Here is a 17,400-nt window from a genome sequence, read left to right on the forward strand (position 1 = left end):
ATTGATCTTTCTACTTACATAGTTTTACTTTTTCCAGAATGATGTTTACTTAGAGCATATTTATGTCGCGATGTCAGACTGACTTCTTTCACTTAGCAATATACATTTAAGTTCTCTCCGTGTTTTTTCATAGCTTACTAGTTCATTTTCTGGATGATATTTCATTGTATGGAAAATGGGCATCCTTGCCTTGTTCCAGTTCTTAGAGGAAATACTTTCAATTTTTCCTGATTTAGTATAATATTGACTATGGGTTTGCTGTATATGGCCTTTATTATTTGAGATATGTTTCTCTTGTGTCTATTTGTTGAAGGTTTTTTATCATGAAGGGATGCTGAATTTTATCAAATGCTTTTCTGTGTCTATTGAGATGATCATATGTATGGTTTTTATTCTTAATTCTGCTTATGTGATATATCACATTTACTGATTTACATATGTTGAATCATCCTTGCATTATAGGTATAATACACTTGATCATGGTGTCCTGTCTTTTTGATGTGCTGTTGGACTAGATTTGCTAGTATTTTGTTGAGGATTTTTGCATCTATATTCATTAGGGATATTGGTCTGTAGTTTTCTTTTTTGTTGTTGAGTCCTTGTCTGGTTTTGGTATCAGGGTGATAGTTTGCTAATTATTCCTGGTTCAATCTTGGTAGATTGTATGTTTCCAGGAATTCATCCATTTTCTCTAGGTTTTCTCATTTGTGATGGTATAGTTGTTCATAATAGCCTCTGATGATCTTTTGTATTTCTTTGTTATCATTTGTAATGTCTCCTTTTTCATTTCTGAATTTGTTTGAGTCGTCTCTCTTCTTTGCTTGGTTAGTCTGGGTAGCAGTTTATTAATTTTCTTTATCTTTTGAAGAACCAACTCTTCATTTTGTTGATCCTTTGTATTTCTTTGATTTCTGTTTCATTTCTGATCTGATCTTTGTTATTTCTTCTCTTCTGCGAATTTTGGTTTTGGTTTGTTCTTGCTTTTCTAGTTCTTTGTGGTATATTGTTAGCCTGTTAATTTGTAGTCTTTCTATTTTTCTTGATGCAGGCATTTAATGGTACATACTTTCCTCATAGCACTAATTTTGCTATATCTTACAGGTTTTGGTATGTCATGTTTCCATTTTCATTTGTTTCAAATATTTTAAAATTTCTATCTTAATTTTTTCATTGACCCAGTGATCGTTCAGTAATATGTTGTTTAATTTTAGTGTATATGTATAGTTTTTACATTTCCTCTTGGTATTGATTTCTAGTTTTATTCCAATGTGGTCTGAGAAGAAAATTGGTAGGATTTGATTTTTAAAAATTTGTTGATACTGGTTTTGTGGCCTAACATATAGTCCATCTTAGAGAATTTTCCATGTGCTCTTGAAAAGAATGTTTGTTCTGCAGTTGTTGGATAGAAGGTTCAGTTCATTTTTATTATGTTCATTTGGTGTAAATCCTAATTTTTGGGGTTGATTTTCTGTCTAGATGATCTGTCTACTGCTGTGAGTGGGATATTGAAATCCCCTAGTATTATTGTATTGCTCTTGCTCACTTGTTCACTCTCTCATTTGCTCTCACTCTCTTGCTCTCTCTCTCACTCTCTCAGTCCAGTAATATTTGTTTTATGGATCTGAGTGCTTCTGTGTTGAGTGAATATATATTTAGAATTGTTATATCCTCTTGTTGAAGTAATCCTTTTATCATCATATAATTACCTTCTTTGTCTTTTTTTTTCTTTTTACTGTTTATGATTTAATGTTTGTTTTATCTAAGTAAAACTACTCTTGCTTGCTTTTGGTTTCCATTTGTATGGAGTATCTTTTCCCACTTCTTTATTTTCAGTCTATATGTATCTTTATAAGTAATTGGAGTTTCTTTTGAGCATCATATTCTCAGATCATGTTTTTAAAATTGGTTCCACCAATCTGTAGCTTTCAGGTGGAACATTTAATCTATGTACTTTCAAAGTTAATATTGGTATGTGAGGATTTGTTCTTGCTATATTGTTAATTTTTTTCTGGTTGTATTATACATTCTTTGTTTCTTTTTCTTTGACTATTTGTCTTTGTGGTTTGTTGGAATTCTCTAGTGATCCCTTTTGATTCCTTCTTCCTTTGTGTGATTGCTTTATCAGTGAGTTTTATACTTTTGTGTTTTCATGATGGTAAATATCACTTTTACTTTCAAGTTTAGGAGTCTTTTGAGCATTTCTTGTAGGATTGATCTGGTGGTAACAAATTTCCTCAGCATTTACTTGTTGGGGAAAGACTATTTCTTCTTATTTATGAGGCTCATTTTTGCTGGATATAACTTTTTTAAAATTTTAAAGATATAGGGTACAATTCAGGGTTAGGTAAATAAGTGGTCATCATACAGGTGAAGTTTGGACCTCTCATTGGTTCTCACTTCGACTGGTTTGGGTTCAGTACCCTTATTAATGTTAAATCCTTTCCCTCAGCAATTATCTGCCACTGCCAGTCTCTTTCTTGTAGTATTATAGTAAATGTTTAGGGTCCACTTACGAGTGAGAACATGTGGTACTCAGTTCTTTGTTTCTGTGATAGACTCTAAATTTATCCAAGTTGCTGCAGAGACCATAATTTTGTCCTTTATGACTGTGTAACATTGCTGGATATAAAATTCTTGGCTAACAGTTTTTTTTTTTTTAATTCAGCACTTTGAATATGGCATTCTATTTTCTACTGGCATGTAAGGTTTCTGCTAAGATGTCTGCTGTTATTCTGCTGGAGTTTCTTTTGTAGGTGATTAGATGCTTTTCTCTTGCTGATCTTAGAATTTGTTCTTTCACTTTGACTTTAGACAGTTTAATAATAATTTACTGTGATGAATTCCTTTTTGCATTTTATTTGCCTGGGGATTACGAAGCTTCCTATATCTGGATGTCTATATCTCTTGCTGAACTAGGAAGACTTTCATTTATTATTTTGCTAAATAGATTTTCTAAACCTTTTAACCTCTCTTCTCCCTTGGGACTAGTGATAGTGAAATTTGGATTATTTTATGTAGTCCCAAACATACTGAAGGCTTTGTTCATTTCTTTTTATTCTTTTTTCTTTATTTTTGTTTGACTGGATTACTTCAGAAGACCTGTCTTCAAGTTCTGAAGTTCTTTCTTCTACTTGATGTAGTCTGTTGTTGAAGCTTTTGAATGTGTTTTGTATTTTCTTCAATTACTTTTAAAATTTAGATCTTCTGTTCCTTTGAATGTATCATAATACCTTGCTTTTTCATGTTTCCTGTGTTTTAATGTTGATTTCTGTGTATCTGGCTTCACAGTTGCATCTTTAAAAAATTACTTTCATTGGAGGGAACTTTTTTCTTGAAGATGTGACTATGATGTTGAGTGGATAGGGCCTTCTGGCTTAACTTCTGAGTCCATGCAGTGGAGAAGAATCTTTATGATTTTTAAAAAAACTATCTTTGGTGTGTTAGGTTGTGATTATTGGTGGGGACTGTGGTGAAGTTGTGTTGGAGACTGGAATGCCAGGTGAACCCATTGTTTGGTTTCAGTAGTGGTGTTGGTATGCTAAGTATATCTGTCCTTGTGACCTAGGGCAGGGTACGCTGGCACCTGTGTTGGCAGTTCTAGACAGGCCAATTCTTGGGTGTCTGGGTGACTTTCTCAAATGCTGGTTGTTGTAAGTTGTGTACTGGGCAGGTAAGTGGGCTCATGAGCTCCTGAGCAGCCAGGGTAGCATGGGTGATAGAGGTAGCATTGGTGGTAAGATGCTTTCCCAGCTCCTATGTACTGTGCTTTTGTGATGCAAACAATCTTCCAGGCCAGAAGGTGACATTTGCAGGTAGGAGCCAGCTGAGCTTGTATATATTACACATATATTAATACATATATGTTAATGTTCTAAATAGATAATTTACTATATTGTTGAGTAAATAGGTGTCATCTTTCAGAGTGAGGGAATTCAGCATTATTGATAGGAGATTGTTGTTCTTGTAAGGGAAGATCAGTTGCTAAATGAGGTACAGTGGACTAAGCTGGACTATAGATGTTATTTCTGACAGATACAAAATATTTTTATGCTTTTAACCAAGTAAGTATAATGAACTAGTGTAAGCAAAGATCATTTATATGATAAGGTAACTATTTTGATAATTATTCAGATAGTGGCTGGGGGTTTGAACCTTAGGGCACATTTTTTCTTGGTCATGAATAGATGGTATTACTGGCATCCTAGTGGGTATATGCCAAAGATACTGCTAAATATCCTACAGTGCCCAGCATATTCCCCTACAACAGTTATCCAACCCAAGAGGTCTATAATGGTGAGATTGAGAAACTGTCGTTTAGCATATTTGTTTTTCAACCCACTATGCAATGTCCTAAATATTTTTCAAAATTTCATTTAACAAATAAACAGTTATTAGAAGAGTAATGGTTATAATACTTCCATGATTTTATTTTTGTGAAAACTTAAATTAGTAGAAGTATATTTGTGTGTACTTGGAATAATTTAGGAAAGGAAGGAATCAAGGATGAATGCCAGGCTTGAGCAACTCACCAGGAGGATACTGGTGACCTTTTCTGAGATGAGAGAAACAGGAGTATGGAAAAGTATCTTCAGTTCAGGTTTTATACTTGTAGAATTTGAGGTTTCTGATCGGTATCAAAAGGAAGTCCTGGATATCCAAATATAGGTTTTTAGGCATATCCTTAATTTATAATTTCTGTCAGTATATACGTACAATTTAGCCCTAGGATTGGATGAAATCACCCAATAAAGTGTATGTCTTAAGAAGGGAAGGGTACCTTTTGTTATGGTTCTTAGTAACACCAACATTGCAATACAGGTAAAGGAAAATCTAGCAAAGGAAAATAAAATGTAATCAGAGAGATAGTAGGAATAGATCCAGATATGTGGTTTCCCAAACCGAGGGAAGAGAATGTTTCCACATGGATCGAGTGACTATTGATATGGGGGCTGTTGGTAACCTTGGTGGACATGAGAGTGACTATAAACCAAATTGCAATAGATTAAGTCCATGGTAAGTAAGAAATTTAGTTGGTTGTAGATTTATTTAAGTTTGGCTGTGAAGAAGGAAGAGGTAGAAGGAAGGGGATGTGGGATCACGGGAGTTTTTTGGTGTGTTTTTTCAGAGAATTCCTCATTGGCATTTTAAACAATAAATAGCATATTTGGATTTTAGCGATATTGAAGCATATCCAGTACATTTGGTAAATAAACATGCATTCTATGAGTATATTTCTAAATTTTTTTGCTTTCATGATGAGTAATGATGAATAATATTTTATGATATTTAAAATAGTTGCCTAGATTCTAAGTGGTTCAGCAAATATGAAATTAGTTGTTAATTGCCATAGACATAGCTATATGTTTGACAATCAGTTTTTTTTTTTCAGATCTTTCCAGAAATCGTTTTACAGAAATTCCTTCTGATGTCTGGCTATTTGCACCCCTTGAAACATTAAATTTATATCATAATTGCATCAAAACCATTCCTGAAGCCATTAAAAACCTGCAGATGTTAACATACCTTAACATTAGGTAAGGAAACAATTTTTTAAACAGTAAATTTTAGTTTTTATTGTGGTTCTAATCCTCTTCAGTAGAAAAGGAATGTGTTTGGTTTGGCTATATAGCTTATATTCATCTGAACAGTTTCTTATTTGTATTTCTTATATGTTCGTATTTCATTGTGAAATTATTGTTACTTTTGTTCTTGAGAGCGGTGATTCTCAAACTTTAATACACAGGAATCACTTGTGGATGTTGTTAAAATGTAAATTCTAATTCATTGGGTCTGTTATGGGACTTATATTTCTAACAGGTCCCCTGGTAATGTCCATGCCTGCCTGCTGGTCCATAGACCTCACTTTGAGTAGCAAGACTTCAGACTATAAATATTTTCCTGATATCATAGCACCACAATACAGATATATTTATATATATCCTTAGTTACATGAAACATTATTAAAAAACTGTGCTTGAGTTATTTTTTTCTTACTCTTTGACTTCCTGTTTCTAGTTCAAGGATAGATAGTTTGAGATGGAAGTGTTGGAAAGTTGGGAAGTAGATGACAGTTGATGTTTATACTTCATAAGTGCTTACCATGTGTCAGGCAGTATTCCAAATGCTTTACTCATGTTACCTCTGCTAGTCTTTACAACAGCATTTTGAGATAGGTACTGTTATTATCTCTGTATTACAGATGAAGAAACTGGGTTAACCTCTTTGCCTAAATTTATGCATATATTCAGCAAGCGGTAGAGCCGCAATTCAAAGCATAGTAGTCTGGCTGTTGAACTCTTCATACATAGCTCAAACTTTCCTTGCCAGATAAATGACACTGAATGGAAATTGGAATATTGTAACTTAATTTTAGAATTTTTTTTTCAGTTGGAAGGGATCATTTCTTCCCCCTCATTAGCCGAGTTACTAGTCTAAATTCCCATGTAGGGAAGAAATAAATATAATGAATATACAAAAATAATAATGTTCCCTTCTCACTATGATATATTAATTCTTTTATATGTCTCTTCCAGTGAGAGACATACTGTTTTAACTGAAACCACTTTACAAGGGGGGACCCCAAAAACATAGGATTTATTTATAAAAGATTGAAGCCGGGCTCGGTGGCTCAGCCTGTAGTCCCAGCACTTTGGGAGGCTGAGGTGAGTGGATTGCCTGAGCCCGCAGGTTCGAGACCCGCCTGGCCAACTTGGCGAGACCTCATCTCTATAATAAACCAAAAAATCAGCCGGGTGTGGTAGCACATGTCTGTAATTTCGGCTACTTGGAAGGTTGAGGCGGAAGGATCGCCAGAGCCCAGCAGGTCGAGTTTGCAGTGGCCGGGAGCGGCCACTGCACTCTGGTTTGGGTGACAGAGTGAGACTCCAACTCAAAAAAAAAATTGTATATTTATTCTTACATGTTTAAACTTCAGTCACCTTCAAAGTGCTCTCTGTTTTATTTAGTACATCTATCGAGACACTTTTTCCACTGCTGAAAAGTTTTTGATGCCTTTCAGTGTTTCTGCCATTTTTTGTTTCACCTCTTCCACATCAGCAAAATGTTTCCCTGGACTTTTTTCACCCTGTGAAACAAAAAAAAAAGTCAGCCAGGCTCGGTGGCTCAGCCTATAATCCCATGCCTTCGAGAGGCTGAGGTGAGTGGATTGCCTGAGCCCGCGGGTTCAAGACCTGCCTGGGCAACTTGGCGAGACCTCATCTCTACAATAAATCAAAAACTAGCCAGGCATGGTAGCGCGTGCCTGTAGTTGCAGCTACTTGGAAGGATGAGGCGGAAGGATTGCCGGAGCCCAGCAGGTGGAGGCTGCTGGCCACTGCACTCCAGTCTGGGCGACAGAGTGAGACTCCAACTCCAAAACTGCTGAACAATCAGTGCAGTATGAGCAGGTACACTGGTTTGGTGGAAGAACCAGTCACCTGTTTACTACACCTCGGGATATTTCTTCTGCAAATCATGACACGACCTTCTGAGAATTTCCAGATAAAAGCTGGTTGGCCGTTTGATCCAGAGGAGAAAATCCTGAGTGTATTACAAGGGACCTGCCCTCCAATGGATAATTCCAGTTTTTTGGGGAAGTCCCCCTCATATGCCTTAAAATGTGTGAGAGAAATTTCCTTCTGTAGATATCAGTCATTTGGGTTGCTCCTTTCTCTTTAGTAGGTACATATCTCCATGGCCTGGCTTGGGAGAGGTCTGAGGAAAGTGAGGTCTTACATTTTTTCTTTGTTTTTATTTAATTTTGTTCTTTTGTGGAAAAAAGTGACTTGCCAACAACTGAATTACATTTCTCGATTAACATATTTGGTATATATCTCAGAATAGTTTTACTAAACCCCTTTTTCTGATTCTATTCTGTCTTGATCTCTAAAAGTCAACTTCTGATTTCTCTTTTTTTTTAGTCACAAAATCTTTTGAACCGCCTATGTTGAAATAATATTTGTTCTAGTGATTGAATTCCTTTGACTCTTTCTAAAGCATGCAGTAAAAAAAGTGACAATTAGTGATTTATTAGGCAGTATAAAGAAAGCAGATTCTGAAGAAAAGATGATCATGCTAACTCAATCAACATGCTTTTTAAGGGAAGAAAATAAACTGATTTTTAAGCTCTTTTTGGCTTGAGGGAATATTGAAATAAGTTTGCCAATATTTTTTTCCATTTTTTTAATTTTGGTGAAAATATCTCAGTAAACTTGTAAGATAATTTTTCAACTCTTCTCTCTTCCTGTATAGTACCCACTTCTTTGTAGTAGATTCCTACAGAAAGAACCTTGTGTGCTCCAGTGTGAAGGGGCCCAGATAGACTATTTTCCCAAGGAGCCTGCTTGCCCCTGAAAGTATGAAGGATTATGACAGGCCCCTAGCATATTTGACATTCCAGCAGCCAGGCCAGTATTGCTAGCTGAGGGGCGTTGTCATTTTTTATTTTTTAACAGTCTGTTTGTGTCATGTGATTAAAGCCAGTCTAGTGTTTCTGAATGTCCTCTGCAAGGATAAGGTGAGGTGAAGGGTCTTGAAGTTCTCACATGAGCACTTAAGTAACACTTGGCTTTTGTGCTTTGCACATTGTACAAGGTCTATCAATGTCACTTTGAAAAATAGGAGAAATAAGGTGGGGCGTGGTGGCTCATGCCTGTAATCCCAGCATTTTGGGAGACAAAGGCAGGAGGATCGATTGCTAGAGCCCATGAGTTTGAGACCAGCCTACGGAGAATATTCAGACCTCGTTTCTACAAAAATAAAAAAAAATTAGCCATATGTGGTGACATATGCCTGTAGCTTCTCAGGAAACTGACACAGAAGGATTGCTTGAGTGCAGAGGTTGGAGGCTGCAGTGAGCCATGATTGTGCCACTGCACTTCAGCCTGGGCAACAGAGTGAGATCCTGACTCAAAAAAAAACCAAAAAAAAAAAAAAAGGAAGGAAAATAATAGCTTATTGCTTATCAATGCTTGTTAGTGTGTAAATGGATAATTTGGGTCAGTCAGACTTTATTGGCATATAAATTTGACCATCGTGTTTTGAAGACAAGAGCACCAGAGCCAGATTGCCTGAATTTGAATCCTGGCTATTCTCCTTTTCACCTGTGTCTTTGAGCAGTTTACATAGTATTTTTGTGACTGTTTCTTCATCTGTAAAATAGGGATCGTGGTAAGTGTTAGTTGAATTAATTCATGTGAGCTGCTCTGCTCAATAAGCACTCAATAAATGTTATTGTATTATATTTAAATGTATCCACACAGGTAGGAGTGTTTTTATCAACTTTGAGCTGAGATAGAGTTGTTAGTTGGCTGTTAAACCAAGTGAAGGGGTTAGGATTGCTATGTGTTTTTGAAGATATATTCCTATTCATTCTTTCATTTTTGAACAGAGTGCATGCAAATTTATACTTACAGCCTTTCCTTAGTTAGAGATATGGAGGTATTGAATATACCAACATTATACCTGAGAGCAAGATTCTGATGTTCTCTAACTCAGAAGAATCATTGAGTTTTTGAGAATTGGTGGTATCTAAGACACTGTAACAGCATAGGTTTTGCAGTCAGACTTGTGTTTGGATTCCTGCTGTACCTGGTTAAGTCAAGTCACTTAACCAGTTTTAACCTTCGTTTCCTAATTTGTGTAATGAAGATAATAACTACCTACTACCTATCTCGTGGGATTAATGTGAGGATTAAATGAATGTAGTGCAAATAAGGAATTTAGCACTGTGCCTACAAAGTGAACACTTATTAAATGATTAAGTTATTAGTGAAAGATTATTGTTTACTTAAAAGATGATTTATTCTTTTCCAACATGATATGTTAGGTTTCAGACATTTTTCTCATAATGAGACTTTCTTATTCTTTTCAGTCGAAATCTTTTATCAACATTGCCAAAATACCTATTTGATCTTCCCCTTAAAGTTTTGGTCGTCAGTAATAATAAACTGGTATCCATTCCAGAAGAAATTGGGAAGTTAAAAGATTTAATGGAATTGGTAAGTACAATAGCTATATTAATTGAATATAATATTACATTTGGAAAGACTGTTCATTCCTTTGTGGAATTTCACTATAATTTACAAAATGGACTAACTTGGTATATGTCTAAATTTATTTTAGTAAAATTTTGAGATACTATTATTTATGACTTATTTTAGCTCCCAGCCACATTAAAAGCCTGGTTATTTCATAGTCCTCATGAAACCAGAAGCCTTGCTTACAAACTTTGGGAAATACTTTTCAAGTGAATAAGCATTTATGTATCCATTTTTGTGGATATAAAAAATTAGGAAAAAGCTAAGGAAAAATTTTTAAAGCTTTTACAGGGCTACTTTGGAGCCTTAGCGAAAAGGACAAAAGAAGAGTAGGATTGCCAAAATAATTCTGCCTCTACTGTATATTTATGTGATTTTATAACACTTTTAAGACCAAGATAAATGGAAAGAGAACATTATAGGCAAATGATTGTAGGAATATAGAATAGCTTAAAGTAATTAACTTGAACATAACATTTTAGGTTAGAGAACATTAAGTCTGAAAGAAACATGATTGGATCCTCTAAGGATTGAGCTATTTTATATCCTTAGGTTACCTCCACTTTACACAATATACAATGCTGCTTGTTTTTTTCTGCTTTAAGTAATGCTCTCCCAATAAATGGGTATTTTAAAAGTATTTATTCTTAAGTATGATTTATTATGTCTAGAAAGCAAAATGTTTTCTTAAGAAACTTACCTACAATTTCATAGTGGGAAATTAATGCTAAAATAGAATGTAATATACAGAAATTTTTAGGAATACCTTTTATTCATTAAGAAATACCTGCATGTCCAATTATAAGAATTTCACCGTATGTTTTAAAACTATAGAATTTTGAGGTTAAAAAGGTCTTATAAGTGATTGGATACATCCACTTCCTAATAATGCAAGAATCCCTGACATGTCTACTTGTATATTTTCAATGGGAGACAACTGTGTGTATGTGTGTGTATGTGTGTGTGTGTGTGTGTGTGTGTGTGTGTGTGTGTGTGTGCCCTAATTCTCTTTTGCAAAACTCTATGTTATTTTCAACCAAAGTACATTCCTCTATCACTTTTGTCCATCGGTCCTGAGACTACCATGTGAAAAAATGTAGATAGTGACAACTCTTCTTCCCTTCACATATTTATAATCTGTTGTGCATCTACTCTCCGTTTTATCAAACTGTAAGACTTTTTTTCTATAGTTTAAACATCTTTGTTATCTTTATTCCTTTTTGTGATTTTTTATTTTTAGCTATTTCTATCTGGAAAATGTCCTCTTTTGTGAAAGGCTCTCTTAATATTATACTAAAAAATGAACAGAGATTACAGATGTGGTCTAATAAATTTATAACAATAAGGGACCATTACTTTATTTACCTGGACACTGTTGATGATTTTTTTTTTTTTGAGTTGGAGTCTCACTCTGTTGCCCAGACTGGAGTGCAGTGGCCGCTCCTGGCCACCGCAGCCTCTACCTGCTGGGCTCCGGCGATCCTTCCGCCTCAACCTTCCAAGTAGCTGGAATTACAGGCATGCGCTACCACGCCCGGCTGATTTTTTGATTTGTTGTAGAGATGAGGTCTCGCTGCCCAGGCAGGTCTCGAACCTGTGGGCTCAGGCAGTCCACTCACCTCAGCCTCCCAAAGATGCGGGATTACAGGCTGAGCCACCGAGCCTGGCACTGTTAATGATTTTAAGGATTTATAAATATTATAATTTAAGATTTTATGGCTCTATAATTTCTTTTTAAATTTAGTTTGTGGCCCTGTGTTTTAAATTATATTATGAGAGATAGTTTTGAGATAAATGAAATGTCAAAAGTATTTAAGATTTTTAGATGAATTCTAGTACAGTTGTTCTTCTTTGGGCAGTTGTTCCTAGGCTGTCCCTTTGCATATACTAAAATTCATAGATGTTCAAGTTCCTTAAATAAAATGGTGTATTATCTGTATATAACTCACATCCTCCCATATACTTTACACAATCTCTAGATTACTTATAATACTGAATACAGTGTAAATAGTTATTATACTATATTGTTTAGCAAATACTCAGAAGAAAAGTAGTCTGTACATGTTCAGTACAGATTCAGCCATCCATTTTTTTTTTAATATCTTCTTTTCATGGTGGGTTGAATCCACAGATGTGAAACTCATGGATACAGAGGACCAATTATATTTTTATTTAAGTAGAAGATTTAAAAATATTAAGCACTATTATTTTACTAGATACTATAAAATTATTATGCTTTAAACTCTTGAAATTAGTGACAGTAGATGGGTAGCATTAGGATGGCTAATTGACAGTTGTAAGTTACATATTGCATTTGTGAGAATTTCCTGTCATTGGAAAAATTTCTCATGCTACTCTTCCATGAGAATGCAGTAACCAACTATAATGAAATTTTGTCATTTGAAACCTGAGAAATATACTCTGGCCTCCAATCCTCAGCAGAGTATTTTGTAGAGTACTCATTGGAGTGGGTTTATTTCCCATGCCTGGGAAATGGCAGCTATCTATCAAATGTCTATGGATTTTCTATGTGGAGATCTTCAGTATCAGACACCTTTAGAAAGAAGCAGTTATGCTTACTTAAAGGGCATTTTCCCAAGCTGTTATTATCCATCATTGGAATATTAGTCTATTCACAGCAGTTAAGGTGAACCTGTCAAAATACAAGTCAGATTATGTCATTCTTTGGTTCAGAAGTTTCTGATTCTGCCCACATCTCTCAGGGTAAAAGTCAAAGTTGTATCCCTCCTTCCATCCTACTGTTCCCCTTGCCCACTCCCATCTTGTTACACTGGATTCCTTGCTGTTCTTTTTATATGTTATGTGTTCTCTGCCTAAGAACCTTTGTATTTATTGCTCCTTCTGTCTGGAATATTCTTTTCTTATATATTGGCATGGCTTACTCTCTTAGCTCTGACAATACTGCTTAAATATCACCATCTCTATGAGATGAGATAAATTGCTAATATTCCTTCCCACTATTGCTAGCACAGCTTTTTTCCTTTACCCTGCTCTTTTTTAAAATAGCTCTTATCACCATCTAGCATGTTGTATAATTTATTCCCCTTGCTAAAAATGCAAACTCCATGAGGGCAGGAGTTTTTGTTTGTTTTGTTCCTTGATATGTCTCCAGCACCTAGAACAGTGCCTAATAGTTAGTATTCAATAAATATTCAATGTTGAATTAAGATACCTTAGATATTTTTTGAAAGAAGTATGTAGGATATATTTTCTTAATCATCTATGGCTTTATTGGATTCTTCCCTATATAGCTTTAATATTCTTTTGAATTTACCATCCTGCCTTTTTTCACTTTTGATAAAACTCAGTGTATGTACCATATCCTCCCTCCATGCTAATATCATTTTCAGTGAAAGTTGGAAATTTTGGGCAATTGCAGTAGACTATGACTTTAATTTGCAGTGTCTGGAATGACTACTGTTTTAGATCATGTTGTAGATTTTTTAAAATTTTTGTTAGTGGTATAAGAAAAAGGGGAGGGAGAACATAGCTTAAATTGTTCTTTATTATCTTATTATGGAAACCTTTATTTACCTTTAAATCACGGCTTGTGTTTACCTTTACATCATGACTTGCTTGTTACCTTTAAATAAGGTCTTGCGTTTAACTTAAACCTGAGAGATTTCCAACTCATATCTCTTTGAATATCTTTGGATTATGATGTGAGTCACAGATGTTTGAGTTTGTAACCCCCATTTTGTACCCCTTTGGAGAAAAGGATTTAGTTAAATATATCCTGACCATATTCTTTGGTTCTCCAACTCACATCTGCAAGTCCTTGATTTTCTTAGCTTCTGTTCAATTAAGTATTTCAAAACAACTACTGTATTGGACAGATTACACAATGATTGAGTTGTTCTTTTATTTTACTTCTACAATAAAAAGCACCTGGGTCATTCTTCTGTTTTTAGTTGGTGAGAGTTGGTTTTTAGTTGAGATATTTAAGAGGTTGACTTATATAGTTGCTGAGCTGTAACTCAAATTCTTACATAGAAAAATTCTGTTGATTATGCTAGGTTAGCTTCATGGTGTAATATAAATAGAAATCTGCCAGATAATCCATCTTTAGAGAAATGACATTAAAGGTAATTTTGCTAGCTATTAACCATGTGCTTTAATTTAAACATTAGAATATTTATATATATTTCTCAGCTTGTTGTAATTTTCTTTTCTTTTTTTCCTTAGGATATTAGCTGCAATGAGATTCAGGTCCTTCCCCAACAAATGGGAAAATTGCATTCACTTAGAGAGCTAAATATAAGAAGAAATAATCTTCATGTTTTGCCAGATGGTAAGATGTTCACTAGTTTTACTCACACGAATAAGAGAATAACTGTGTAAAACTTAATTTAATTATTTTTCATTTCCGAACAGAATTAGGAGATCTCCCCTTAGTCAAGTTGGATTTCTCTTGTAATAAAGTGACCGAAATTCCAGTTTGTTACAGAAAGCTGCATCATTTACAAGTAATAATTTTGGATAACAATCCATTGCAAGTGCCACCAGCACAGGTTTGTAATAAAAGTTTATTTGTTTCTTCTCATTTTTGCTCATAATTTTATCTGTTTGTGACTGGTAAATAAAAAAATTCTCTAAATTAGGAGTCAGTTCATTGTTTAGGTACTGTTGTCTAAAGGAGTTTTTCTGAGAAATGGCTTTTTCACTTTGATAGAAATTTTAGCTCAGGCTCTAGAATATAATTTGGAAAACCCAGATAATAACTTTCTACTTGTGAAATGATAATTCTGGTTGCCAGTGTTATTTTTAAAAAGATAGATTCTGAGATCTTTCTACTAATTTCCCACTGAGTTATGTATCCACTTGGGATTTGTTGTGGGATTGATTGGTGTGCATGCTTTGCACTGAGAGATGGCATTATAATAGAAAAAACAAGATGCAAGTGGACAATATTAATTCTGACTTTGATTAAATCCATGTAAAATCTGCTAAAACGATCAAGGATAAGCTGAGATACACACCTATAAGGGCAGGGAGTATGAAAAAGAAGAGGACAATGGGGAAGAGAAGACAACAGAATTTTGAAAAATGGAGACTAGACAAAACAGTGATAACTAGTGCTTCTACTTACACTGTACAAGAATATCTAGCTGAGGAGCACATAGTGATGAAATGGTGCTCTACCTCCATGCTGAGTGCCCCAGCAGAGGATTTGCATATATCCAGAAGAAAGACTGTCTTTTTCTTCCTACCAAAGTACATTCCACTCATACCAAAGGTGGGAATGCCTTTTCTAATTCAAATAAAGATTTGCTGAAATCCTCAAGTAGTAGCTGCCTTAGCAAAATGGGGAAAGCTGAAACTTGTTTCTGCTGTGGGAGAAGGCAACCAGAAGCAAGTTGATTTAATGTGGCAAACCTAGGAATAACTGGGGTATTGGACGGAACATGTAACTCTGAATGTAGGGATTAAATGCCAAAACCATTATGGTTTGTGGAACGTCTAAGGCAATGCTGTCCAGGAGAACTTTCTGAATGATGAAAATATTTTATAATCTACACTGTCTAATGCTGTAGCCACTTTTTCATGTGGCTGTTGAATGCTTGGAATATAACTAGTATGACTAACGCACCACATTTTAAGTTTTATTTTATTTTTAATTTAAATTTAAATTGCTACATATGACTGGTGGCTACCATATTAAACACAACAGTTCTAAGATTTACACCCTCAGATTCTTGCCCTTAGTTCCGTAACCACATGACCACCACTTGTTGACAAAAAACCAAACTCTATAAAATATTTAAGAGATTTATTCTGAGGCAAATGTGAGTGACCATCACTTGAGATACAATCTCAAGAGGTTCTGAGAACACATGCCTAAGTTGTTTGGGTTACTGCTTGGTTTTACACATCTTAGGGAGATGGAAACTTACAGGCAAGAACATAAATCAAGAATGTGAGTTACATATTGGTTTGGTCTGGAAAGGTGGTTTTAGGTCATACCTGCCAGGGTAGTGTAGTGCAGACCTGCCAGGGTGGGGTTGTGCAATCTGGTGCTGCATGAAAGATGCAAAGAATTGCACAGAACTTAGATTAGAAAATATAGTTTATTTCAAAAGTAAATTAAAGACAGAGAAGAGAGAGGAGATTCACCTCCCCATAGTAGGGGATAAGATCAAAACTTAGGAAAACATGGCGGCCATAGCTCAAAGAGCCATGTGGACACACCAGAATTTAACAAAGCAATGGCAAATGGAAAGAGAGAGAGATAGAGGAGAGTTTTACCTCCCCAAGGTAGGTAAGGGGGCCAAGGCTAGGAAACATGGCAACCATGGCTCAAGGAACCACATGGTCAGACCATGGCTTAGCAAAGCAATGGCTGCTGGCTGCTTGAAGTTGAATCCTTTTAATTAAGCTTTCTCTTTGATGAGGGAAAGTTGTCAAGATGATTGGGTGGTGGTCTGCTTCATGTCATCACAGAGGGGACAGGTAAGCACAGGTACTGATGTCAGGTGATGGGTGATAGGCAGATGGGTGAGTTAGTCACATGATTGCTGCCATGTTGATGAAGTCTGTGTCATGAAGGTCATGATGAGCTGATTAGTTTAACTTGTTTATGAAACAAGCTGGGGAGGGGGTTGTAAAGCATTTATCAATAACTACCTCAGAGAAACCAGTTTTGTCCTTGGCTAGAGATTAGAGGGTAAATTAAAGTGAACTGCTAGAGAAACATGACAGTTCTAAGCAATGTTAAAATGGTTCCTCATTGGGTATATTGTTTCCATGTTCTGTCCTTTTAGGTGCTTCATAAAGGAAAACATGGGGGGCTTACAAGTCATAGGTGAGCTGTAGGGATCCTTTAGTTGACAGTTGATTGAGAGAGTTAAGCTATTATATAAATACCTAAAATCAGTAGAAAGGTACTTCTGAGTTAAGATAAGGAGGTCTTAGAGATTGAGGTTCTTGTTATGTAGATATAGCTTCATAGGTGGCAGCCCTTGGAGATAATAGATGGCAAATGTCTCTTATTCAGACTTTAAAGTTGTCAGACTGTCAGTTAATACCTCCCGGATTCAGGAAGGCCTGGAAAGGGAAAGATCTGGCTATGTTAATGGAAATTCTGTACAGATGCAAATATTTCCCCACAAAAAAATGGTTTTGCAGGAGTATTTTAAAATATGTCAAATAATTATATTTGGGGATGAAATATGTTTATTTCTTTTAGGGTCTGTTATCTATCATATATTATATTAGAGGCAGTTGGAATTTGGTGTCTTATTTTCACAGTTTGTTTCATCAGTCTTATGATCTCTATTTTAATGTTAGTATTAGTCACTTATGCCTAAACTCTAAAAGAGAAGGGGTACAATGAGATATTTCC

The 17,400-nt window shown here is 35.3% G+C and overlaps 1 protein-coding gene across 1 annotated transcript in view; it reads left to right on the forward strand.

Moving 5' to 3' along the window:
- Positions 1–17,400, forward strand: part of LRCH2 (leucine rich repeats and calponin homology domain containing 2) — a 110,081-nt gene that overhangs the window by 28,290 nt on the left and 64,391 nt on the right. Inside the window, exons 2-5 of the mRNA XM_021718923.1 lie at positions 5,376–5,534; positions 9,872–9,998; positions 14,244–14,349; positions 14,433–14,569. Coding sequence (XP_021574598.1) covers positions 5,376–5,534; positions 9,872–9,998; positions 14,244–14,349; positions 14,433–14,569 — 529 coding nt within the window. The remainder of the gene's footprint in view (positions 1–5,375; positions 5,535–9,871; positions 9,999–14,243; positions 14,350–14,432; positions 14,570–17,400) is intronic.

Source organism: Carlito syrichta, unplaced genomic scaffold (assembly GCF_000164805.1).
Source record: "Carlito syrichta isolate Samal-C Ts95f unplaced genomic scaffold, Tarsius_syrichta-2.0.1 Scaffold314017, whole genome shotgun sequence".
NCBI lineage: Eukaryota > Metazoa > Chordata > Mammalia > Primates > Tarsiidae > Carlito > Carlito syrichta.